General features: G+C 39.2%; 1 protein-coding gene across 7 annotated transcripts; it reads left to right on the top strand.

Annotated features, from left to right (window-relative positions):
- Window positions 1–156: 156 nt before the first annotated feature.
- ATG4C (autophagy related 4C, cysteine peptidase) lies at window positions 157–26,703 on the top strand. 7 transcript variants are annotated; one of them, XM_014939445.1, is made up of 12 exons: window positions 1,854–2,009; window positions 2,372–2,455; window positions 4,373–4,503; window positions 5,766–5,849; window positions 6,430–6,663; window positions 9,228–9,558; window positions 11,431–11,501; window positions 12,891–13,027; window positions 16,448–16,526; window positions 17,198–17,274; window positions 21,750–21,869; window positions 25,431–26,703. In XM_014939445.1, the coding sequence occupies exons 3-12, from the start codon at window positions 4,428–4,430 to the stop codon at window positions 25,599–25,601; spliced, it is 1,380 nt and encodes a 459-aa protein (XP_014794931.1). In that variant the 5' UTR covers window positions 1,854–2,009; window positions 2,372–2,455; window positions 4,373–4,427; the 3' UTR covers window positions 25,602–26,703. The 7 variants fall into 7 exon arrangements, with proteins under 7 accessions (XP_014794932.1, XP_014794931.1, XP_014794928.1 ...); XM_014939442.1 differs by having other exon boundaries at window positions 2,368–2,455; XM_014939443.1 differs by having other exon boundaries at window positions 2,368–2,471.

Here is a 26,703-nt window from a genome sequence, read left to right as displayed (position 1 = left end):
CGCTGCAGGATTGGAAAAAAAAAGCTGCTTTTTCTTCACCTGCCCTTTGTAAATTATTGTTTCTAACTGTCTTAATGTGTGTTTGCAGCTAGAAAGGACTCGCTCCTCAAAAATGACTTCTCGGCATTATTGTCTGCCTGGTACTTCTGTGTGGATTTCGCTGTCGCTGCTGCTAGGTCAGTGTCTTTCCAGGTAGGAAGGATGCGAAGGGGGTCTTGTCTTCACACTTAAATTAATTAATATTAAGGTAGTCACGTTTAGACTTCATTCGTCCCTTTTGCTGCAGTTGCATTGGCAGGTTAGGTTGCTTTTTCTGTTAATGAAAATACACAAATTCTATTGTTAGTGAGGTTTTTTCCCCTCACCGTTAATAACCACCCAGCTCGCTGCGATCTTCCCCCTCTTAACTCTGGGCTCTGAGAGGACAAGACTTCCATTTTTCAGAGGGGTCTCCTGCCGCTCTGTGAAGTTAAACCATCCTAGTAATGTACGTTCTAGGCAACTTCTTAAATGAGACAACTTCAGTATAAAACCATTAGCATTAGATTTAATAACAGGGGTTGCACGGTGCCCGTTGGGCTTGAATCCGCATTCCCTGTGACCTCCTGATGCTGTTCCATTAATTTCGGTGGAACTATTACTGATGCCTTCCTACGTTGATGGGAAGAGCCTGCGTTTTTCCAGTGGAATAAATGTGCCTGTTTTGTGTTGGCATTCTTCTGAGAAGTCCTTTTCACGTCTTTAGCATAATGCTGGGGAAGAAATGTAACGGGAGGGAAGAAAAATGTGCTGCGATGACCATTGTCTTTTAAAGGAAAATGACCTTCTTTCTCATTTCAATAATTTTTCCTTCAGGTCCTTTCGGAACAGTGGAGTTTGTTTCATTCCTAATTTTAGCCAGAGGGAGCTTTTATAGGTATTGGCTTTTAAGGCAGTGAGTGGCCCCTGCATAAATGACTGTCACTGATGGATCATGTGAGGACGGGCTGGACCAGAGGCAGCTCCTGAAGAAGTTAATCTCACTGGCTTTGCCAGCTGGAGTCAGTGATACACCTCTATGCAAAGTCTTTCCTTTTTTATCCTAAAGAAAAAAGAGGGGGGAGAAAAGGCAAGAAATTGAAACCCAACCCTAAATTGTTTTCCTCTTCCTTCCCCTACCAAAACCCAGCTTCACACAAGGGTAATCAAAATAGGGTTGTAACCATCTGGTGGGAGGTGTCCCTGCCCAGGGCAGGGGGTGGCACTGGATGATCTTTAAGGTCCCTTCCAACCCAAACCATTCTGTGATTCTTAAGTTACACTACCAGTGGTGAGATTTTACTTAAAATAACATGGTTTAGTCTTTGTCCTGCTTTTGATCCCAATTCAATGGAGAATAATAAGTGGAAAGATAAATACAATGATAATTGGAAGGGATGTAAAGTAAACACTGATTTTATGACAATATTCAACTCTCTTTTGATGTTACCCATCTAGCAAGTTAATTCTGTACAAAATTAAGTCACTGTTACTACAGGTATTTTCATTACTACACGCTTTCTGCCTTGTACACGTACAGCAAAACATCTTGCATTTTGTCTTTCAGTTCCTCCAATGCATGTAAATTTTTGCCTTAGAAAATTCCTCATTAGAAATCTTAAATAATAATGTTCCTAAAAATCAAGATTTGTTTATTATACCCTTATGTGGTAAAAAAAGTGCTTATTATATTCTGCTCAGTGGAAGAGTATCTACTCTGTGTAGTGAAATACATTGTAGCTCTTAATTTCCCTGCCAATTAGAATGAGAGTTCTGGTGTGCCAGCACAGGTTATATGCTCTAGATCAGTTTGTTGTGCAATAGAGAGCCGTTCCCTCACGGCTTCAGCGGCCCCGGGAGGCCGCTCATCGGGCGGGTAAGCGGCGGTCCCACCGCCTCACGGCTGCCAGCGGCTCCTCCGCCCCCTTTACGGCTGCCGCGACGATGGCGGGAGCGGGGAAGCGTTAACCGCCCGCCGGCTCCTTCTAGGGGTGAGCGGCCGGCGCCGGTGCGGTGGGACGAAACGCCTCAGCGGTGGCGGCGAAGAGGCGGCCGCTGCCGGGCGCACCCGCGGGCGGCGGCCCGGGCCCGGGCTGTGGTAACCGCGACGCGGCGGGTGAGGGAAGAAGCGGGGCCGCCGCGGGGGACAAAAGGCCGCGGGGGTCGGTGTGAGGGATCCGGGGCGGGAACGGGCGAGGAGAGAGGCGGCTCTTCTGCCAACAGCTGCGGCTGGGCTTTAAACGAGTAAAACCGTCGGTCTTCGCTGCAGGATTGGAAAAAAAAAGCTGCTTTTTCTTCACCTGCCCTTTGTAAATTATTGTTTCTAACTGTCTTAATGTGTGTTTGCAGCTAGAAAGGACTCGCTCCTCAAAAATGACTTCTCGGCATTATTGTCTGCCTGGTACTTCTGTGTGGATTTCGCTGTCGCTGCTGCTAGGTCAGTGTCTTTCCAGGTAGGAAGGATGCGAAGGGGGTCTTGTCTTCACACTTAAATTAATTAATATTAAGGTAGTCACGTTTAGACTTCATTCGTCCCTTTTGCTGCAGTTGCATTGGCAGGTTAGGTTGCTTTTTCTGTTAATGAAAATACACAAATTCTATTGTTAGTGAGGTTTTTTCCCCTCACCGTTAATAACCACCCAGCTCGCTGCGATCTTCCCCCTCTTAACTCTGGGCTCTGAGAGGACAAGACTTCCATTTTTCAGAGGGGTCTCCTGCCGCTCTGTGAAGTTAAACCATCCTAGTAATGTACGTTCTAGGCAACTTCTTAAATGAGACAACTTCAGTATAAAACCATTAGCATTAGATTTAATAACAGGGGTTGCACGGTGCCCGTTGGGCTTGAATCCGCATTCCCTGTGACCTCCTGATGCTGTTCCATTAATTTCGGTGGAACTATTACTGATGCCTTCCTACGTTGATGGGAAGAGCCTGCGTTTTTCCAGTGGAATAAATGTGCCTGTTTTGTGTTGGCATTCTTCTGAGAAGTCCTTTTCACGTCTTTAGCATAATGCTGGGGAAGAAATGTAACGGGAGGGAAGAAAAATGTGCTGCGATGACCATTGTCTTTTAAAGGAAAATGACCTTCTTTCTCATTTCAATAATTTTTCCTTCAGGTCCTTTCGGAACAGTGGAGTTTGTTTCATTCCTAATTTTAGCCAGAGGGAGCTTTTATAGGTATTGGCTTTTAAGGCAGTGAGTGGCCCCTGCATAAATGACTGTCACTGATGGATCATGTGAGGACGGGCTGGACCAGAGGCAGCTCCTGAAGAAGTTAATCTCACTGGCTTTGCCAGCTGGAGTCAGTGATACACCTCTATGCAAAGTCTTTCCTTTTTTATCCTAAAGAAAAAAGAGGGGGGAGAAAAGGCAAGAAATTGAAACCCAACCCTAAATTGTTTTCCTCTTCCTTCCCCTACCAAAACCCAGCTTCACACAAGGGTAATCAAAATAGGGTTGTAACCATCTGGTGGGAGGTGTCCCTGCCCAGGGCAGGGGGTGGCACTGGATGATCTTTAAGGTCCCTTCCAACCCAAACCATTCTGTGATTCTTAAGTTACACTACCAGTGGTGAGATTTTACTTAAAATAACATGGTTTAGTCTTTGTCCTGCTTTTGATCCCAATTCAATGGAGAATAATAAGTGGAAAGATAAATACAATGATAATTGGAAGGGATGTAAAGTAAACACTGATTTTATGACAATATTCAACTCTCTTTTGATGTTACCCATCTAGCAAGTTAATTCTGTACAAAATTAAGTCACTGTTACTACAGGTATTTTCATTACTACACGCTTTCTGCCTTGTACACGTACAGCAAAACATCTTGCATTTTGTCTTTCAGTTCCTCCAATGCATGTAAATTTTTGCCTTAGAAAATTCCTCATTAGAAATCTTAAATAATAATGTTCCTAAAAATCAAGATTTGTTTATTATACCCTTATGTGGTAAAAAAAGTGCTTATTATATTCTGCTCAGTGGAAGAGTATCTACTCTGTGTAGTGAAATACATTGTAGCTCTTAATTTCCCTGCCAATTAGAATGAGAGTTCTGGTGTGCCAGCACAGGTTATATGCTCTAGATCAGTTTGTTGTGCAATAGAGAGCTGTTGGAGAACATTATATTTTATTTAGCTTTGTATAGTAATTTTATTGGTGTGTATTTGGAATTAAATGCTTTTATTACTTATTCATGGAACAAGTGATTGCTTCTCAGTCCCTGGAAGTGGAGGATTCTGCAAGTTTATTACTGTTTCTGGTCATGTTAGGCTTAAGTACCGAAGTGGGCTGGGGGTGATACTACACCTTGTGTTCTCAGTGCCCATGGACGTGTTTATACTCTTGTTTTTACAGTATCAGAATTGAACATCTTACAAGACAGCGATGGCTTTTCCTCTAGAATTTGAATATGGAGGCCACGGGGACAGATGAAGTAGAAAAGATAAAATCAAAGTTTATGTCTGCATGGCACAACATGAAATACAGTAAGTGAAACAGGGTATGGTAAAATCCTGTCTCCATTGAAATGAATGTTCCTTCTTGGCATGAATGGGATCATAATTCAGAAATTTAATTTAATGTTAATAAAAATGCAATATGGCCCTTGAAACCTTTTTTCTTTGATAGAATAAACAGCTCAAATAAACTTGTTTAGCTTTACATTTTTAAAATAAATTTGCATATTTTCTTTTTAAAATTACTTATTTTGCAAACAGTAAACACATTGTGTAAATGACACTAGATTTGCATAGACTTTAACAGGGATAATATGGAATCATCTGCGCAAAGATATTTCTTATATGTACTTTTCTGGAAAAAATAAGATGGTGTGTGAAATACAAACTCCACTGAAGAATCTACTTAACACACTTGAGTAACATACTTTTCCAAAGTTGAATTTGTTTATAAGCAACCAAATTTTCAAGTGTTTCCTCTACTAATCTATACTTAACCTTGATTTTTCTATTTTACCTCTAGGACTGAGGTTGCTCAGATTTACCACCAGGCTTCTGATAAATTGTGTTAATTCTCATAACTGAGCCTTGGAGATGCCTGGCACGATGAAAAGATACTTTTCTTCTACTTTAAGGCTGGCACAGGGCTGAAGGGGAACAGTAGTCATCACACCCTATATGTGACAGGAAAAATTCAAGAAACTTTATGGACGTAGGATATGAAACACCATGGGATTTAGACTTAAGTGAAAAAGCTACTGCCTGGGAGCACTGTCAAAACCTAAAAACTGAATTCTGACCCTTTGAAATTGTACAGCATATTATACTACTCTTTCTGTGTCTGAAATCTGCAATTTAATTTTGTGATGAAGTATGATTAATTAATCCTCCGGGAGAAGCCATGCTTTTCATGCATTTTCACTGGCTATATGTGAAGTTTATTATATGTTATTGTAGGGGTTGGAAACGTCACAGAATCGAACTATGGAGTAATGAATTCCCAATTAGAGACAGAGCAACTGAAGCTCAACTTTAGCATTTCTGCGCAGTCCTACCATTGTATTAACATTCAAACATTTATATGTGGGTAACATTGTTCCTTTTAAACCAGAACTCTCATCTGTGTTTTTATTAAACTTTTTTGTTATTTATGAAAGCAAAACCCAATTTCAGTACATTTTCTCTATATTCTCCTTTCATGGGTTACTTTTGGCTAAACCAAGATGCTATTAGAAATTCCTTTCTGGAATCTTCTAGTCACAAATTTGTATTTTTTTGTGTGTCTGTTTTAGGTTGGGTGTTGAAAACAAAAACTTACTTCAGTAGAAACTCTCCAGTTTTTCTGCTGGGAAAATGTTACCACTTCAAAACTGATGGTATGTACACAGCACTTAACTCCTTCCAGTCTTACTCGGCAGGAGCTCTGGGGAAATATTTTTAATCTTCTAGAAAGACAGTCATTAACAACTACCAAATTCAAAATGTAAATATGAATATCTTAGAAAGTACTCATTTAATTGTCCAATGCCACCACTAATGGCACCCATCCTAACCTGCTTTATTCAGATTTTACACTAAGGTCATGCTCTTTCTGTAAATATTAGTGCTGTAATTTGCACTTTACTTCATTTACGTATCAAATTAATATTTTCTTTCTAAAAACCTGTATAAAGAGTCACTACACCAGCACCTTCGTTACCATTTCCCAGTATGCAGTTTTCTAAGAATCCTTCTCAATTTGACCATTAACATTGACATGAATCAAACAGTTGCTTACGTGCAATTGACACAGGGATGTTGCCTGTATTGCTGGTTTGGGTTTGTTTTCTTTTTCAGCTGGCATATTTGTTATGTTTGCCTTCCTGCAAATTTGCCTTGTTTTCCTAACAGAGTAGTTTATTACTTACCTTCTAATAACATACTGAATTATACCATCCATTGTGCTTTGCTTTACAGAGTCTGGTGAACTCTCTACAGATGGGTCCAATTTTGATAAAATCAACATGGAGATTTCAGGGAACGTCGAGGAGTTCCGTAAAGATTTTATTTCTAGAATATGGCTGACTTACAGAGAGGAATTTCCTCAGATAAAAGGGTCTGCGTTAACCACCGACTGTGGCTGGGGTTGCACGCTGAGAACTGGTCAAATGCTGCTGGCTCAAGGTCTTATGCTTCATTTTCTTGGCAGAGGTGAGTTATGAGAGAAGATCTCTATATTCTGCATGGAGTGTGATGGGCTTTGTGTAGCCAGCATGGAAAGGGTGTGCTGTTTTTGGTTCTGGAGTTCCTCCAGTATTGGAATTGTGCCATGGCATCCGAGCGGTGATCTACCCGACCTACTTTCCGTTTCTGAGAAAGGGAATACCAAGGTCTGTCAAGGGAAGATACTGGAAACTCCTCAGAAGCTAACTGTGAAGTAAAATACCACAAAAATTTGTGATCCCGTACTGGGGTATTGTTATTATTCATGCAAATTTTCAGTTCTCTTGAATCTTGCTCATTTCTTGAACTCAATGTATGGAAATGAGTTCCTCAGCCCGTAGCTGCGGGCTATGGCAAAAGTGATGTTCTTTTATCAGTTCTAAAGTTGTACATTATTCAATTCTTCTAGTATTCATATATTGAGTTAATAGAAGGATTCTAATCTAACTTCAATACATCATTCTTTGTGTTGAAATTTGCACTATTTCATTTCTTCCCTTCCCCCTCGGTACTCATAGAGGAACTTCCCTTTTTTCCCTGTCGTTGTCTATTTCCAAATACTCCCTCAGTCCCAGCTGGTTCAAAGAAGTGGCTTTAGGAGACCTGGAACACTTTCCACTTTCAAAGGTGAAACATGAAGGTCCTCCCCGTTCTTCCAAACCGAGCCATGTCCTGCGTAGGGGTATTTTTGGTTCTCTTCATGAACCACCTTTTCTTTCCATCCTCTCCTCAATCCTTTTCATAATCGACCACCTTCCCCCTTTCAAACAGTCGGTCCTGTCCTGTCACCACTGCCTGTTGTCAAAATAATCAAGACATGGGCCTTGAGAGAATGCAGTGTATTGTTTGCTCAGCCATTTGTTGGATCCCAGGAACACTTTGGCAGAAGATAGTTCTGAAAGCCTGTTTTGATGATGCTTTGTAATTAGTGCAGATATGATGTAAGCTGTGAGCGCAGCCCCAAACCAGCTGCATCACAAAGTCCTCTTTCTCGGCAGTGTCATGACCGAACCATCAAACTTAGTGTTCCTTTTGCTGTAGATATTTAAGTCCTAAACCAGACATTATCCCTTTCCCTGTGAGCGCAGCCCCAAACCAGCTGCATCACAAAGTCCTCTTTCTTAGCAGTGTTATGACTGAACCATCAAACTTAGTGTTCCTTTTGCTGTAGATATTTAAGTCCTAAACTGGACATTATCTCTTTCCCCAAATATCAAAACGTATGAAAATATTTCTGCTGAGAACACAAATCCCTTAAATACATCTTTTGTTATAGATACATTTAAAGAAGTAAAATCAGATCAGAAGGCTGCCTGTGGGTAGGAATGCGTAATGGCTCATTCTCAAGTAACCCCAAACAAAGAAGCCCCAGGTTTCTATCTTTAAAATCCACGGATACAGAGAATTCCTTGCGCCGTCCTCCGTGCATCCTAATTTGGAAAGAGATTTGGTGATTCCAGAGTGCTAGTGTTTCTGTGGCAATCCAAATGTGCAGAAAAATGGAGTATGTATGGTCTTTCTGGAGTACTTTTCTCATCGCCTAGTCTTCTGACAGCTGGTGAATTATCTTTTGAAAAGCTTTTTATGAGGTCTGGGTAGCTTTTGAAACATATTTAAGTGTTTACGTGAAGTTTTTCATCGCTGTTTACTCTTTTCCCAGAGATGTTTTCATTATAGTTTAATGGGATTGTTTCTGTTACAAAGCAAAACTTGCCTGCAGTTACTAGCTGGAATGCTTATGCTTCCACTGCTCTGTGGAATGTTCCAGATATTGCTGAATAATGTTGGAAAGGAGGTTTTATTTTAAATATTAAGGTATTGGTAAGTTTTACTTTGATCTGCTGAACCACCAGGGTGCTGTGAGAGGAACCTGCATGTAGGAGGCATCGTTAGAGAATCCTTTTGCTGGAAACACAGACACTAGATACTGTGCTGAGTGATGTTTAAATAAGTTTGTCTTGTCATCTAGATAAAGAATTCACAAATCGAGTGAATAAAGAAATCTTGTCTATTTTTCTGCTGTTCTGCTTTGCTATTTTGGCAGAAGAACTGTTTGTTTTTACATGACTAATTCCTCAGGTTTGTCTATTTCTTTTAATAATGTGACAAACCAGAAGAATTAAAACCACCTTCTGAAACTTCTTGTTTGACTTGGATAAAACTTTTTACATGGTACTTAATAGCTAATTTTTGTATTTTTAATATGTAAGATACTTCTATGCCTTGTATATCTTGTGTATCTTAACTGACTGGGATCATGGAGACTGACCTACTATCTCAGATAGCTTGAATTGCTACCAGTTGTGCTGTACACAGTAGTGCTGTGTTTCACCTGTCATTCAGCAGAAATAAAAGCAAATAATATTCCACTTGAATTATTTGTTTACATTTTAACACTGACATTTGCATCTCAGTATGTAAAGTACATAGTACTGGTTTGGGGAACAAGGGAGAGGAAGTGATATACTTTGCTAATAACCAAATATTAAGTAAAATGTTAATCAAAAAATTAATAATATGCCTAAAATGCATCTTAAAATTTCTTGCTGCAGCCTGGGTCTGGCCAGATGCACTGGACATTGACAATTCAGACTCTGAATCGTGGACAGCCCATACAGTGAAAAAGCTGACGGCATCGTTCGAAGCATCGCTCACAGCAGAAAGAGAACCCAAGATCCTGTCAAATCATCATCGGGGAACAGTAAAGAGAAACTGTGATGACAACGAAAAGAGAAATGAATTTTATCATAGAAAAATAATTTCTTGGTTTGGCGACTCTCCGCTGGCAGCTTTTGGCTTACATCAGCTCATAGAGTATGGAAAGAAGTCGGGAAAAATGGCTGGAGATTGGTACGGGCCTGCAGTTGTTGCACACATTTTAAGGTAAAAAAACCTTTATTCTTTGTTGTTACGGTGTCTTACACGTTACAGGAGAAGCATTTCAAAGTGTCTTGAGATTACTTTGGCTTAATTGAGCATCTAACTGTTCATTATGTAAAATGTCCATATTAGTAGCAATTCTAGAGATTTTTCAGAGGCAGGAAGGGAAACAGCAGTAGATGCAGGAATGGAACTTAGAGCCTTTGCTCCACCTTATTTCAGGAAAAAAACACCATTCCTGTTTTCCTGTTCCTTGGGCAGGAGTCCCAAGTACCTTTCCCAAACCTGGGGTTTTAAGTAGAGCTACATTTAATGAAATGTTCTAAAAACTAACCACTCTTTCAACCTTGGAACATGCATAACATTATAGATTTTTTTTTTAATACTGTAACCTGGGGGCTGTAATGTACTGATAGTGTAATGAAATGTCAGAGCTAAAATTGATGTTTTCAGCATTTCTTTGCACACATCAAATTCTTGTGAAACTGTAAATGTATGGGACTATTAATATTATAATTATATCACAGTAAAAGTAAAGGGTCTGTGACATTCAGTGTGGTTAAAAAAAAAAGTCGAAAGTCAAATTTCTCCATACTTTGTGCCTTTACCTGCTGTTTCTTTGAATGCTACCAATTTTTTTTGGTTTGGGTTGGGTTTTTTATAGCCTTACATGGTTCCATTCTTAGTGAATTCCAGTTTACCTGTAAACTGAATCACTGATAATTCATTTAAGCAGCAGAAGCCAAAGTTCATACATTCATCTATATGTATATGTGAACAAAAGAATTTGATACTTAGTATAAAAGTATATTGATCTTAAGTAAACATGTACTGAAATAATCAGTCTATGTGTGCATACATGCAAATGCAGACAGTGATGGGAGAGGTCAGCAGTATTTATGTGTTTTCTTCTTTTTTTTTTTGTGATCATAGTGTCAGAATTCTTTTTGCTTGCTTTAAATTGCAGCAGCCTCTTTACCTAATGGCAGAGGGGGGGGATTTGGTCCAGAATTCCATTCCACACAAACCCACCGGTGATTCCCAACACTGCAAAGGTTTCCTTCCCTAGATCTCTGCTCTCTCCCAGCAGCACTAACAACGTATAGCTCTCTCATAACTTGAAAACGACTGTATTAAACGATTCCTCAAAATATATTGTGAAATAAAGGGATAGTGACCATTTAATGCAAGCATGTATCGAAGTCAAAGGCTAATCTTCTATTTTGAACAGTTTAATTTCTTTACATATGTTGGCCTTGATTGATGATCGTGCTTCAGATTATTGACATACATTTTCTTTTTAGTTTTTAGGTCCATTACTCTTCCTCTTTTGAGGATAGCCTAGTATTGCAATTATCTTTTGGGAAGTTTTGGTGAAAGCTCAGAGGTTTTTATGTGCAAGCCTTTATTTCCACAGACATGAAGTGCTAACGTGTGGCTAGTTATAGGAACTGAGGTCAGCTAGAGAGATCTATTGAAAATAATAGTTTTGTCAGCAAATTTAGCCCAATATACATGACAGAAAATTGTTATAAACAGAAAGAAATTAGGTAATGAATATGAATTTCATTGTAAGTTTAATGTGTTTCATTGGGTTGGGGTTTTTTTGTGGTTTTTATTGTTTCTTACAAATAGCCAGACAATGTCATCTTTGCTTGGGAAAAAACATATTGCCATCTGTATTTGTTAAGAATGGAAGGTGTCTTGAATAAAAAATTAAAAAAACAACAAAACAACAAAAGCACCAACAATAAAAAGCCAAACCCAACAACAATTAAAACCAACCTGTTCCTAAAAATCAAATAATATATGTTTCTTTACTGTTAATTTCTTTAAAATCAGAAATGAGTTAAATAGTTTTGTGTTTGTACTTAGAAAAGCTGTTGAAGAAGCCAGAGACCCTGAGCTACAAGGAGTAACAGTCTATGTTGCTCAGGATTGTACAGGTAAATGTTTTGATTATGTAGATTTTTGCAAATATTTTAGATGCTTTTTCTGCCTTTCAGTACGCACTTAACAATAGAGCTCTAAAGGAAAAAATAAACTCAAAAATGGATCCTCAACATTGAGATTATGTAGACAAAGGGGTTGTTGATACATGCAGATGTTTGTTCTCTTCGAGAATCAGACATCGCAATGTTGTTTGTTTGGGATCTTATAGTGGGAGATAGTGGAATTCCAAAGCCAGCAAGATAACTTTTTCTTACAGTCTGCCTGTTGTGGCTATTTATTTTGAATTTAAATCACTTTCTAATCTGTTTTGTACTCACTTCAATGTCATTTTAGCAATAAGCTAGTAAGAACTTCTGTGTCTTATTAAAAATACAACACACACCTCCCCCAAAATAACAACCAACCAAACAGCTAAAAATATTTCAGTTCGAGTAGATTTGTTAGTTACCTTTTCTTTGTCTTTTGGATTCTCTTTTACCCATTTTTCTCGAGGGGGGAAAACCCCACTGCATCAGTGTTTTAGAATAGTAAGAAGTCATTTTTGCTTGGAGTTCAAAGAGGTGAGCAGGATAACGGATCCGAGTCAGTGGTTGCCTTTCCTCTGCTCCAACCTGGCATCTTAAATAATCGGTATCAGGCAGAGGAGCTCAAAGCTCTGGATGTTTGGGAGCAGAAAATGAAAACGTGTGGTGAAACTTTACACTAATGACTACAGTCTTTCACCTCGAAGCACAGGGTATGACTTCAGTAGCCGGGTTTAGCTGCCAGAAGTTTTAGTTGGGTCATAACTGATCTTGGGATAGGACAGACAAGACTGACAGCCCTGGGTAATCAATCAAACTTTTAAAATTCTATTTATTTTTAGCTTCTTTGTTCTGGTGATGATTTTTTGCGTCTCTCTCAGTTTGGAGGAAATAAGCAATAATATTACATGAGGTTTTTTCACTCATTTTCAATGACTGTGCTAACTTTAGACAGTGAACTTTGAGAATTTATTAAAATCAATTATGTCTTTTTTTTTTTTCTTTAACATGTAGATGTTTGGTAGTTGAAGGCTTTCAAGTTTTAAATTACTCCTTTTAGAAGTTTATATCAAGTGAATAAATATTTATTGGCTTTCTCCTAACCTACCCCTTCTGCATTTTCCTGACAGTGTATCTTAGCAACAGCACGTTACCATTCTCCAAAATATTGCTGAAAATAAGGAGGCATAACACTGATTTTCATCAGTCACTCAAGAGTTGTATTTCAGGAGGACAGTAATATTTTGAAGGACTGTAGTTTTAGTTTGTCAAACTAACTATTGACGTGTTTTAGGTGTGTATTTGTAAAAGCAAGGCATTGTATTTTAAATATGAACATTTCTGCATGTCTCCTTTCAGTCTACAGTTCAGATGTTATTGACAGACAATGTTCTTTTATGGATTCTGGAAAAGCAGACACAAAAGCTGTAATTATATTAGTTCCCGTGAGACTCGGTGGAGAGAGAACAAACATGGACTACTTAGAGTTTGTAAAGGTATGGAATGAGAGTTCAATCATTTTTTAAATAGTAGGACTAGGTGATATGAAAAGCGACTTCACGATGGTAATCTTCTACCTATTAAATGTGTGGTGGTGGTTTTACAGTTGAAGGTTGTAAAGTTTGACTTTACAGATTTTAAATTTCCCTATTACAAGATCAGATGTAATTGCAGAGCACATGATGTCCCTTGGTAAAGCAGCGATAACTGTCCTGCTCCTAAAGTAGCTTCTAGCTGAAAAGACATTAATGCAGTGGCTCAGATTACAAATGGTAATTTAGTTACATATGTTATTAGAGTTGGGCTATATTAAGTATCAGTTACCATTTTAACACATAAATATACCAAATTCCTTATTCAGTTTCTTATTTAATTAAATGTCAGATGGTATAAATTTGTTACTTGTCTGTTCTTCCCATTTTCTTTTGTCTTTTTAGTCCCCTTAAGAGAGGGCTTGGAATTTTTTGGTATCTTTAGTCACTATTTCAAGTGTTTTTTCACTACCCGGCCATTAGGATGAGTGTTTTGAAGGACGGTGATGCAGGAGTAGCAAGTAAATGAACTGGATAAAAGTAAAACTTGAAAGCCAAGGGGAGGAAAGTCTCTGCTGTCCCCTTTTTCAGCAGAGGTTCTGCTTATAGCGCTGACACCTGAAGACGTACCGTAATCCTGCTTCATGAGCAGAATACTACGGCTCTTAGGGAAGAGATTGCTCTCTGAGCCCTGCTGCTTTATCATTTTCCATGCTGTTGTTTATCTGTTTTTACATTCTTGTTTTTCATTTTTAAAGTACCACAATGTAGCATGAACAAAATCTGAGAGTCTGGGGTTCTGGGGCTTTTTTTGGTGACTGTAAAATTTTAGGAAAACATTTGTTTTTTAATGGCACGGGGAGACAGAGTGATGAAGCCTTTTATTTAAGTGCTGAACTATTAAATTGATTTTCTTTCCTGATTCTTTTCCTTGTATTTTCAGTCAGTTGGTTTTGGAAAAGTTCAGTTCATACAGTTAAGTAGGTCTCAGACATGATCTACGGTGACTTTACTTTGCATTCAACATTAACTGCAAAAAAGCCTTTGAACCTGCCATGTCCAGGAAAGCACCCAGTGCCTGGGTTTATACAAACAGTGGCTTCTGCAACTTTCATAAGGCTTTCTCAGCGAAAGAAAAGTGACTCCAGTTCTTTAATACTGGCTCTTATTATTGACAGGTATCTCCGGCTGCTTTTACCCTGCAGAGGCTTTCTCCATTTAGCTCTCAAAAAGACTCTTTAGCCAGAGTAAAATATGTTTCCGTGGCACTGGCTTTTGCAGCACGGTCACGTTGTCTGAGCTCGCCTCCTACAACGGGGTGATTTCTGCTGCTCATTTACCAAGCCTGGTGCTGCCTCTTGCAGTCCCTGGGAAGGGAGACTGTGATAAGAGGGCTTTCAATTGCATGTATTTGTCACTCCAATCCTCTAGCCTGACTGTTCACAAGAAGTGACTTAAATTTCTCGGGGTTTGGATTTAAGTTAAAAATGCAGATTTTTAGAATGTAGTACAAGAGGTAATTTTTACAAAGGATTTTATATTTATGGAGGAAAATTGATAAATTTTTTATAATTCACTTTTACAAGAAAATTCCCATAGATTAAACAGTTATTCATTACTCTAAGTAGCTTTATTCCCTTTCTGTTTCACTGGCAGAGGATGTGTCCTGCTTTGCTGTTTCAGCCTTTGCCTTTGATCTACCTAAAAAAGCCTTTTCATTCATATTTTAAACAAGCAGCCCTTTCTCTTAACCTGTAGAAACCATTTGCCTTTGTTAGCATCTCGGGTGAAGCAGCCCTTTCTCTTAACCTGTAGAAACCATACTGAATTTGCCTTTGTTAGCATCTCGGGTGAGGAGTACAACAATTTTTGTTGTTACATTACTTTATCATTGTCTAAGCAGGGAAAATTTTATCTCAAGAAGCTTTGGTCTGATTAGTACATGAAATATCAATCATTTTGTTAAGAGAAATTGCTCCCTACTTCTACAATGATAATGGTTCTGCTTTTAATGGCTGATCTCTTAGAGGAGAGGATAGAGAGATGACTGCCAGCTGATGGAGATTTCACTTTACCTCAACTGATAGTCTTCTGGACTGCTGTCCCAATTTGGGCCAGCGTCCAAGTTTTTGGACCCAACACTTGCCCAGTGCCGCAAGAAAAGCACTGTGATTTATGGACATTGAGAGGCTGTTCAGTTTTCAGAGTATTTAATGGTCTTGGGCTTCGATTGCATTAGAACAGTTGGGCTCAGCTTTCCAAAGTGCTCAATGTTGGCAAAATTCAGCTCCCACTGGAGTTGGTGGGATAACTAATGGAGAACTGTGTTGAGCCATGACTGAATGCTCACAGAAATCCTAATGAGCACTGCTCAGAAATAGAACCTCATGAAAGTGAGACAAGCAGATACATGTTGAAGGGGGAGGGAGGAAAGTCCTCCCTGCCTTCTTCCATTCCCTCCCTAGGTACTTCTTTCAATAGAGAAACGATCAAGGGTGATTTCTGTGGTGTCCATAGTCTGTGACTGCATCCAGAGCTTGTGGGTGATAGAGCAATTCTGAATCCCGGTCTGTTAAACTGCCACAATGCTCTTACCTTGGCAAAATTGTGTGTAAACAGGTAAATCCTGCTTCCCAGCACTAGAATGTATATCCATAAAATCAACACTTTGTGATCTAGTGAGAAGTCTGCTGGGTTTGTGTGCTGTCACAGACACATGGGTAACAGAACCCAACTCAGGTAAATCCTGCTTCCCAGCACTAGAATGCATATCCATAAAACCAACACTTTATGATCTGGTGAGAAGTCTGCTGGGTTTGTGCTGTCAGAGACACAGGGGTAACAGAACCCAACTCTCTTCAATGTGTGTGTGTGTGTGTCTCCTCACGTATTTTGGGCTGCTGTTTTTAGAGCTGTATCTTGTAATCACTCTGGCTTCAACTGGCGTTTCTCCCTATGGCATAAAAGTCCCTATTCTAGACAGACTTCTACATTTGAATGCAAAAAGAAGAGAGCCCCAGGGCCACAGAATGTAAATGTATATGAACTCTGTAAATTTTTATACTTTGTCTTTTGACTAAGCAACCTGCGCTCAACTTGTATGACATTACATTTTGTCTCCTCCCCAAAAATGATACTGTCAATTCTCTCAGTGTATGGGAAGCTCACAAAAAGGGAGGACTTTTCTCTCTGGTGGTATGTTCTCGCTTTGGGCAGTTCTAAGCTTCTAAAAATTGAGTCAAGCCCCAGAAAATCATGAAGTCAGTCTTTATAAAAAAAGAAACAAAGTTATTTGCCTAAAAACAGTAGAAAAAGAGCAAAGATTTTAATTCAGTTTAATACTTCGTTTAACACTGTCCTAATTATTTAATTTTCTGCTTGTAGGGAATCTTAAGCCTCGAGTATTGTGTTGGTATTATTGGTGGCAAACCCAAGCAGTCGTATTACTTTGCTGGATTTCAAGGTTAGTGTTTTAATATGTTATGTCTCTTCAATATTTTTCTTTAAGAGTTAGGAAGTTAATATCGAACCAGTGGGAAATAGCATGATTAAAATAGCAAAATGAGTACCTTATTAATTCATCATATCTACCAAAGTCCAGTCATTTGTCATTTACCCCATAGAATAATTGGATTCTGTAAAATGTACATTTAATTTCCATTGTTGCATAAACAAGGCATAATTTATCTGTTTCCCCAAACTCGAGGAGCGTTTGCTGTTACTGTCTGGCAGTTCTTATTTACGTATTTACTTTTTACCAGTTTAAGTGGTGTTAGTTGATGCTTAAATGACAAGCAATATATTCTTCCTGTCAGGATGAAGCAGCACGATACATTTTTCATATGCAAACTCCGGAATATAATTGTGTGTTTGTAAAAGTAATTTTATCACCAAAAATTAAATGACAGTCTCATCACTTTATAAAAATTCTGCTTATACAAGCATATTTGATTATGCAAAAGTTAATCTGTCCTGCAAAAACCTATGCTTCAGTCAATGAATATCAGCCTGGCAAGCAGTTACTTGCTGGCTTTTTTTTTTTTTTTTTTAGCTGTTCTGCATAGAAATTGGATTGTAAGCAGTGTAATAATAAGGTGTTTTTTGAATTACTTGTCTTCTGTTTTGTCCTTGTAGATGACAGTTTGATTTACATGGATCCTCATTACTGCCAATCTTTTGTAGATGTCAGCATAAAGGATTTCCCTCTTGAGGTAGTATGGATATAGACCTGGCACTGTTTGCTTCCCATATGAATCAAACACTAATTATTTAGAGATGTTCTAGCTAGCTGCATCTTTATGGCTTTACAGTTAACATGTTATTTATCAAAGTTCTGCCCTTCTTTATAGGCCTATAATCAACAAAAATGACCAGAGGTTAAAAACTCAATATGGGCTTTTAATTTTTACTTCATTAATCTTCGCCTATTTCTTTTTAATGATCAGAAAACCTCGAAAATAGATCATCACTTCATTTAAGTACTTTTCCATCAAAGCAAATAGACAATATTTGGAGAACTTAAAGCTGAGTTATTTGGATTTGTCTTAGTGAGCTTGTCTTTTTGGTCATTTCCCTTTTATTTTCTTTTATTTTAAATTCAAGTTCCAATCAACATCATGGAGAGAATTACTGTATTCAATAGTAGGAGCCTGTTGGCAGGTTGGAACCAGAGATCCTATTGGTTTACCTGCTGCTTCTTTATCCAAGAATTCATAATATTTCTATACTGGAATATGTGATTATCATTTTAAATGTAACTTTTGCTCCTAACAGCTTTGCAGGTCTTTTTTTTTTTTTTAATCTTCATACTAGTGGAAATTTTTGAGGCAAATCAGTGAAGTTTGTGGTTGACTAGATGAATTTTACTTAAGTGTTCTGAACTGTTTCTTTTAATGAGGTGGGTTTTTTTTTTTTCAATCAATCTGTTTTTATGGAATAGTAGTTTCTAAGAAACTGAGAGGTCTGAAACTGTAGGTGCTGCATTTGTTCTTGCTTTCCCCCAGCCCCTTTCCAGGCCACAACTTTCTGGGTGCATCTAGACGTAGTGAATGCATCTTGTCAGGCTACATCTAGGTCTTAAAAATCACGCTTGTTTTGTTTACAGTAGTGTTTTCCCTTTTCTTTAACCTCTTACCAAATAACTTGCATTGAAAATAGATAGAGCTAAAGGGGGTTATTTAAGAATTCAATTTACAAGTATCATGGGAAAACATTAATCAGTTGCAGAACTATTTGAAAATAGATAGAGCTAAAGGGGGTTATTAAAGAATTCCATTTACAAGTATCATGGGAAAACATTATCAGTTGCAGAACTAGGTGTTGAATTGCCACAGTACTCACAGGAGAAGTACTTGGTGCCATTGTACAAACTCTCCTTCTTCATCTTGTGTCCAGCTTCCCCACGATGGTCCAGCCTCCTCGGAGCAACTCTGTGGGTGCATCCTCTGCTTAGGAGAACATCAGCTGCTGAGCATCAGCTGCTCTAGAAAACAGTTGGTTATTAGTAGAGCTCTACAACAGTAGTGGTTATTAGTTGGTTATTAGAACTCATGCCACTGAGTTCTGTGAAGTTAAGTACTTCTAGACATGGAGACGCAGCTTCAGAAAATACATACTGCATTTAAATAAGGAAGAAGAATATGTATTTATCTCCACCACCCCTGAAATACTAGTTACTTAACGTAGAATTCTTAAAAGTTCTGCAGTAAAGTCCTGTGAACAGTGGAAATGAGTCATACGCAACTCACAAAACGTATTGAGAAGCTCATCTTAAATTGGCTGTTTACACTTAAAATGTAAGTCAAATGGTGTGTAATGAAGTTATGTATCTTCATGACTTCTGTTCTGTAAAGCAGCCACGAATTAACTTAAACTAAGAGCAGTGGAGTGAACCATGAAAAGAAAGATCCATTCCCATACGTTGAAGTTGATCACGAATGAAGTTATGTATCTTCATGACTTCTGTTAAACAAAGAACAGTGGAGTAAACCATGAAAAGAAAGATCCATTCCCATATATTGAAGTTGATCACAATACCTTAATCAAAATACCATCAAATAGTATTTAGTAAAAGTGCATATATATACACACACACATATCTCAAAGGGCTTATACAGTGCTAATGTTAAATTCTAGGGCCAATTTAAAGTAAGCGTGACATTTTTCAGTATTTATGCCTAACAAGGTGCTTTAATTAGCATGACATAATATAGAAGAATAAGATTCTCTAGAAAATTAGAGGCTTCTGAATAAAAAAAAAAAAAAAGGCATAGCAGCAAAATGTATCAAAAATTATCCTAGATGGAAACTTTCATTATTTTTAGAGATGCCTTTAGATTGGCCCTGTTGGGATATTTGGAAGAAGAGTTGGTGAGTCCCAGCTCTACCTATTTGTCTTGTGGCAGCAGCCAGAGATTATAACCACGATCCTTGCCCCTTTATGCTAATAACTGTAGTAAAACACGGTGCCTCCTCTGAAGATGTTACAGTTTAATTGGGTAAGCCGGACAAAAGAGCGGAAGAGCACAAAGAAGCAAAGCTGAAGTGACTTCCTTAAGGTCACTCTGTAGCTCAGTGGCCAAGCTACAAAAAAATACACATCTTTTTGGTTTCTGTTGCCATGACTGATCCTCCAGATTGTGCTGCAGGCTGGCTTTAATATGAATTTCCAAATAATAATAAGGTTTTAAAATGTATTTTGAAGGTACGCAAGCTGCCAGCTTGGCTTGATCGCATCCTAATGCTTTTCTGCAGACGGAAAATATATTGCAATTTAATGCTTAGTGCATTTAATAGTATTATATCTTTGTCCAGAAATGTCAAAAGTAAACAGAAATTGCTTTCTTAGTGTGGATAGTTGCTTGTTAGATTTATCTGTAGGGAGTATTTTCAAAATTGACAAATTGTCCAGAATAAGTTGGAAATCAATCCACTCTGTATTGGCTTCCAGAATCCATTTGTTTGGAGGAGTGGGGAAAAAAAATGCCTCCCCACTTCTCTTTGCTGTGCAGTGATTTGTGCAGCATTAAGACTTCTCCCTGCCCAGCACAGCACAGCCCTGTTCCAGCGGCGTGGCTGAAACGCGGTGCCGAAGGCAGGGTGCCATTTAGGTATTTAATGACTCAGGAATGAATAGTCAAAATACAATTTCTGCATATAAAATGTGAACAGAATTAGGAGGAAAAACAGGGACTAAAATCAGTCATGTAGAAATACAACTTTTCACCTTTTGCTTATATTTTTTAGCAGAGCTTTAATAGAAACACTTCTCTTAGGTTTGTAATCAGAAGTAAAGAAGGATACACTTCAATATGTAAAGCTATTAGAGTGACAGGTCCTCTCTGATCAGGTAACGAGCGCTGTCGTCTTCTGACTTCTGACTGGAAAAAAAAAAAAAGATGAAAAAAAAAAAGATAAAAGGGGTTTCTAGTATAGAGACTGCTTGATGTTAGCTGTCGGGGGCTGCTGTAGTTAAATTAGATTGTAGCAGTTGCGAGTTCTCCTGCGCAGAGGAAACACAGTGGTGGTGGTACAAAATCTGCTGCGTTGCTTCGTCCTGGTGTTGGTGCCTGTCCTGGCCCCTTGCTCACCAGCGCCGTGAGCCCTGCACAGCTCAGACCTCAACAGGAATGGAAATGCTGCAGAATATTCACTGGGGGATTGTGATCACCGGGGGAAGTTTGTGAAAAGCACAATGTGCCTCGCAGCGCAGCGGTGTCTGCGGTGCAGCGGTACAGCCGCACCGGGGTGGCATCCCTTCCTGAGAGCTGTAGCAGGGCTGTGGTGATTTAACAGGAGGAGGATGACGGGGTAGTTCTGTGTGTTAGAGGCAGAATAAAGAGGATTCCTTCGAGAGACAGTCAGTGGTGACAAAATAATTTCAGTTATTAGGCAACAAGCTTCACCAAAACTACAATTCCTGTAATAAATAAACACATAGTCAGGGGAGGTGGCATATTCTTACATTTTCTCCTATGGACTGAATGAGGAGTGTGGGGAAGGGGTTTTTGTAGTTGTTTGTTTTTCCTTAGAGCGTGGCTGCTGATAGCGTCAGCGCACAGCGCTGCCAGAGCATCATCTGTCAGGAAAAGAGATTTCACGTTAGGAAAAAAAACATTTATAAAGCCAGGGCATTTTGTTTGGATTTTTCCTACTTGTGGATTATTGCACTACGGTTTTGCTTTTGTGGGTTTTTTAACCCATTTCATTTACTAAAGGCAAATGCATGAGGTTGGTTTATTCCATTATGTGTCTTTTATAGAGGCTGGGGGAGGGAAAGGGGCAATGGGCGGTGGTAGTAAAGCAGTAATTGTGAGATAGTGCAAAAGCTGTTACAAATTCAATTTGCAGGAGAGCATTCACCTCCTCTGCCTTGGGAATATTCATAAAGTACTGCTGGGAGCGGCAGAGCTCTGACAGATCTCACACTAGCAGGGTGTTGTGTGCAAGTTTGGTAAATACAGCCTGAACAGCAGGTTTTATACACGGGGGCAAGAGTGGAATTACTTGAAGATTTGCGGGGGGGGTTGGAAGAAATAACTTCAGAAGTGTGTGCTGGGTTTTAATTCAAGTGCTACATGGATTGTATGTTAAAGCTGTTGGTGGGAAAACCAGTAAATGCACTGGTCTGTGCCATTCTCAACCTTAACTGTGTGTATCTCATGTTTTTTAATCTTGAAACTTGCAGTCATTCCACTGTCCTTCTCCCAAAAAGATGTCATTCAAAAAAATGGATCCGAGCTGCACGATAGGATTTTATTGTCGAACTGTGCAGGACTTTGAGAAGGCTTCGGAAGAAATCACAAAGGTGGGTGTCCAAGTCCCCAGATGGATTCCTCAGCCAGAACGGCGTGTGTGGGGACTGTGGGTGGATACGGGGAGAGAATGGGCTTCGCTCTTCTAAATAGACATCGTTCTCTTCTTGAGATTTATTGCTGCTTTTATAATCGTGAGAAATCGAGATGGTTTTTTTCATTTAATCCGATTTTACCTCTAGGTAGAAGCTGGGGAGAAGGCAGGCAGGCGGCGGCCGAGCTGGCACAGACGGGCCCACGAGGTGGCACTCGTGAAATGGGAATATTTCTGCAGGCAGCGCTGGCGCGGCGGGGACTGTCCCCTGCCCGGGGCTGGCGGGGGGGGACACTGGAAAGGCAGGCAGGGCCTCAGGAGGGAGGCTTTGAATGGAAGTATTTGATCAAGCCAAAATAATGTATTATTTCTTGTTAGCAACAGTGCTCTTCCTGGTGGCATTTAAGTGTAAAGCTGCGTGGTTATGATTCGGGGACAATGTTTTGAAGTCTAGGGAGCAAATCTGTTTGACCACCTCTTTCCACCTGAAAAACACTGGTATAGGTTCATTTAGGTCCACATGTAACTGACATTTTTTTTCCTTGCTTATTACAGCAGGTGAGTGTATGAAGTACAGCTTCACTGATGTATTGTCTTAGCTGTGGTAGCAAATAACTGGTTTCTGATGTAAAAATCCAGGCTACGAAAGGATGCAGCGGCAGCAGAAGATGCTCACATTATTAATAGTGTAACCACAGTAGTTACCACAACAGCACAAAGAATTAATGTTTGCACAGAATTTGGAATGGCCTGTGAAATGGTATTAGTATCATGGCAAAAAATTAATTTTAAACTTACTACTGTATGTAGTCTTTAGGAGATATTGATGGATGCTGAAGTTGTTTCTTTGATTTTTACACAGAGAGGTAGAAAACAGATTTAAAGAAGTAGAATTTCCTAAGCAATGAATATATGGGAAGTTTAAATAGTGAAGTTTCTATTCTTCCATGTTTTCCTCTTCTATCATGTAGAAGGAAGAATGTAGGAACATGGTAAAAAACAAATCTAATTACAACATCAGTTGCACTGGAAGTTCTCTTCCTCTTTTTTCCTTCTTTTCTTACAAGTTTAGGATTAAGTACATTTCTTTTTCTGAACATAATGTTGTAAAAAGACTCATGGCTGATTTAAGTCTTCGAGCTATTATCCTGGTATTTTAGATAGAAATTCTTCAATATTAATGACATTATTTTATATAAATATATTTCAGGCACAGTCAGTTTGAAAGCAGAGGAAAGTTTGGCTACAAGTACAGTGTGAGAAACATTCCATGCTCTCTTAATCCTTCCTTCATATCCTTTGTTTTTTTCCTGCTCTTCCCTTATTTTCCCCTTTGTTCACAATTTGAGTACGATGATGAGCTACAAACGCAGCATAACTCCCAGTGTACCCCACGTAGGCTTGACTTAAAAATTCAGGTTCTACCTGTTTGTGTGGGCAATAAGAGGTGGGAGAAAAGATTGAGCTTTTATTACGTGAGGATAAACCTTGTGAGCCATATATTGACTGAGAGAGAAATTAGGGCATGGAAATCTTGGGTCCAAATGGAGCGACTGGTGAAACTCCATCCCAATCACATTCAGTTCACCTTTTGTTTCTGCACTTGCTCGTTAGGCAGCTATTGTTAAGTAGTTTAATAATATCTGGAATAGCTGATAGATTAAGGAGACCTGGAAACACATCCAGACTTGGGAAGGATGGACTTACCAACTGGCTGCAGTCTTACTTGTGTCTCGCTCTTCCAGCGCCAATTCCAAGCAGGAACAGCAGCTTCTCTCTGGCTTCTCACCACCACGTGGCAGATTGAGGAGTCAGGGAGAAGCCCTGGCCTTGCTCAGCACCTGGGGTGGCTCTGCCTTTTCTTGGCCGCTCTGCTGCTGCTTTACCTTGTTATTTAACTGGTACCAGGCTTGTCTTTCTGCTAATGCAGTGAATTGTTTCCCTATCGAGACCCATGACAGCAAATAAATAATCCATTCGGGCTATAACTGCATTCACCTGTTTGTAGCCCAGGTTCTTGGCAGAAATGAGAAGTTCTGTGAAGAACAGGACTCACTGAGTGTTGAACTTGGAATGAGATTCAGCACAAAGAATTAATTGTTGTGGTGGCAGCAGCAGCAGTCTGAGGCTAATACTGAAATTCTAGAAAATACTGATGTTTATCAATAAACTTCTCTGTAGAAGTCCTCACGGTGGTATCCAAAGGGCCTGCAAGTTCTTTAGAGTTTCAAATGCTCTGTGATCCCTGAGTGAGATGTAGCTTGATAATAAGCCAGCCTGGATTCAGCCCCAAGAGGTGAAAGGGTTTGTGTCCCATCATCCAGAAACAAAGCATTTGTACGTCCTACAAACTTTGTTTCCTTCTAATGCTCATTTCTTCCTCTTCTTTTGCCTTTGCTTATTACTGTGTGTGGCTCTCCTCCAGCTCCGTGCTTTTTACCCAGGTTTCACAGTACAATAGCCAAGTGCAAGTAAAATAGACTAAAGTGGAAAATTTCAGAGCACAGTAAAAATCAAGGATATTACTGTGATTTCCCTTTTTTTGAACACCCCCCTGACTTTTTTTTTCCTTATTGTTTAAAGATTATTTAGGTTTTTTACTGTTTTAGATTAATTGTTCTCATGAAATTACATTTAGTGATTTTTAGTTCTGCACAGTGCCTACCTCTAAACTGACACAGTTGTGCGTGTCACTGCATCACCCCACTGATTTTTTCAAAGCAGGTAAGAAATCTGAAAAAAAAATAAATTAAAAAACCATAAAAATCAGTGAACAATTAAATATCCAAAACAGCCTGTAAGGCTTTCTGTATTGCTGATCTCTTTCAGTATTTATCATTCCCCACCACCCGCTTTATACAGGCTCGAATTTCTTATTTATAAATGTGGATTTTTGGCAGCCCAGTTCCCACAGCCCGTCCCTGTCATCAATCTGGTTCTCTGATCTCTTTCAGTGTTTATCATTCCCCACCACCCACTTTATACATGCTCGATTTTCTTATTTATAAATGTAGATTTTTGGCAGCCCAGTTCCCACAGCCTGTCCCTGTCATCAATCTGGTTCCACCCACGTGCTCTCCATTGGCTTATTTACATAGGGGTATGTGTTTAAACTTTTAACAAAACCATTGATTATTGTAGATGCTGATTCTACAATAAAAATTTCTGAGATGCTTAGTCGCCACAGAATTCATACCTGAGCTTGAGGAGAACCTTACGGCATTAATGAGTTTGTAGAGTTTGGGGGATTTTCATCTTCTTCCAGCTGCGCTGGGAGGAGCAGCAGGTGGAGGTGAGCAGTGTGGGACAGGATGTGGGGTTAGGCAGGGAATTAGCAGAGACCTGAAGAAGAAATGGAAGTAAATGTTTGTTTAGATTGTGCAATGCTTTTGTTTGAATATGATAATAAAAATAAAGAATGCATTTTTTACTTTGCAGTCATCATCAGACAAATATCCCTACTCACTGTATCTCTTCATTTCCAATTAACATCTTCTCTGGTGTGTGTTTTCCATTGTAGATGCTGAAATCTTCGTCTAAGGAGAAATATCCCTTGTTTACTTTTGTGAAGGGTCATTCCAGAGACTATGACTTTGCTTCCAGTCCGCTCCATGAAGAAAACAACCTTTTTTCTGAGGATGAAAAGAAAAGATTAAAAAGAATAAGTACAGAGGAGTTTGTCTTGCTTTAAGGACGTTTGACACGCGATTATTGGCAGCTGTCCAGGAGAACACTTGCCTTTCAAAAAACAAAAAAATGTATGTTATCCTCCTCCCCCAGTAGGCAAGCTTGTGCTGAAATTGGTCTATTTTCATAAAGATGATAATGTTTTATATGTTAATAGTCTTTAAAATGTTGTTTGTAAATGTATGTACTAATTATTGTCATTTGCTGGGTGAGTTTGTGGTGCTGGTGAAGCCAGCAGGCGTTGTGCAGAGCCAGGTACGCTGGAATGTGCCTACATCCTGCTCTTGCCCTCCTAAAAAAGCTTGGCCGGTCCCCAGAGCTGAGTTTGTCACCCCCATGTGTCAGTCCAGGACAAATCCTGAGCAGAGGCTGCCAGATGTGTGTGGGGGTTATGTCCTGGGTGTGTATCCATAGGTTTTGAGACCACGTTCTTCCTGTTTGTAAGCAAAATGTGAGGTGTGTGTCCCCGTGGGACTGGTGGGACTCACCTCTGTCCATGCCCAACCAGTGGTGAAGGCTGTGGCCATGACACCTCCTGAGCAGCACGGGGCGAGGAAGGGCCGTTTGATCCATCGGTGGTAATTGCCAGTTGCAAAACTGATATAATTATATAGGCTGAATTGTGAGTTAAGATACTATTTAGCAGTATGATTTTATAATGGTCTCTCATTAAGCTTGCTTTGCAGCCTTAATATGAGGAGGGAAGATAAAGTATTACCTTTCCCCACAATTTTTAAAGGTTATACTATTAATATTAACTGCAACCAATCAAAGCAGCTAAAGACAATTATTAGAAGAGAGCAGTGTTTGTTTCCTGTTTCAACTACTCTAATGGTGAGGCTTCTCCTCTTACTGCAGCTTTTCAATCCAAGCAAACGGGGGAGCGGATGGTAAAAATTCTGGGCTGTGATTATATTATTTTATTTTATTTTAATTATTTTTCTTTGATACACATTATTGCTGTACAAATGATTACTTGATGGTGTGTGTTCTCAGATTGCAAACAAATGTACATAAAATAGTTTCATGTTTTAACCAAGTAAATGCGATATTTAAAATACGTATTAACACTGCTTGGAAAATAAAAAAGGTGTGAAAACATGAAA

This window comes from Calidris pugnax, unplaced genomic scaffold (assembly GCF_001431845.1).
Source record: "Calidris pugnax isolate Ruff unplaced genomic scaffold, ASM143184v1 scaffold18, whole genome shotgun sequence".
Taxonomy (NCBI): Eukaryota; Metazoa; Chordata; class Aves; order Charadriiformes; family Scolopacidae; genus Calidris; species Calidris pugnax.
This window is presented reverse-complemented; position numbering and strand designations above follow the sequence as displayed.

What these genes read in the sequence shown, in the direction of transcription:
- ATG4C (XM_014939446.1), top strand. Translation starts at nt 4,428, where the DNA reads ATGGAGGCCACGGGGACAGATGAAGTAGAAAAGATAAAATCAAAGTTT. An exon ending in GCTTCATTTTCTTGGCAGAG is followed by an intron (nt 6,664 to 9,227) that starts GTGAGTTATGAG and finishes TTCTTGCTGCAG; the next exon opens with CCTGGGTCTGGCCAGATGCA. An exon ending in CTTCGGAAGAAATCACAAAG is followed by an intron (nt 21,870 to 25,430) that starts GTGGGTGTCCAA and finishes TTTCCATTGTAG; the next exon opens with ATGCTGAAATCTTCGTCTAA.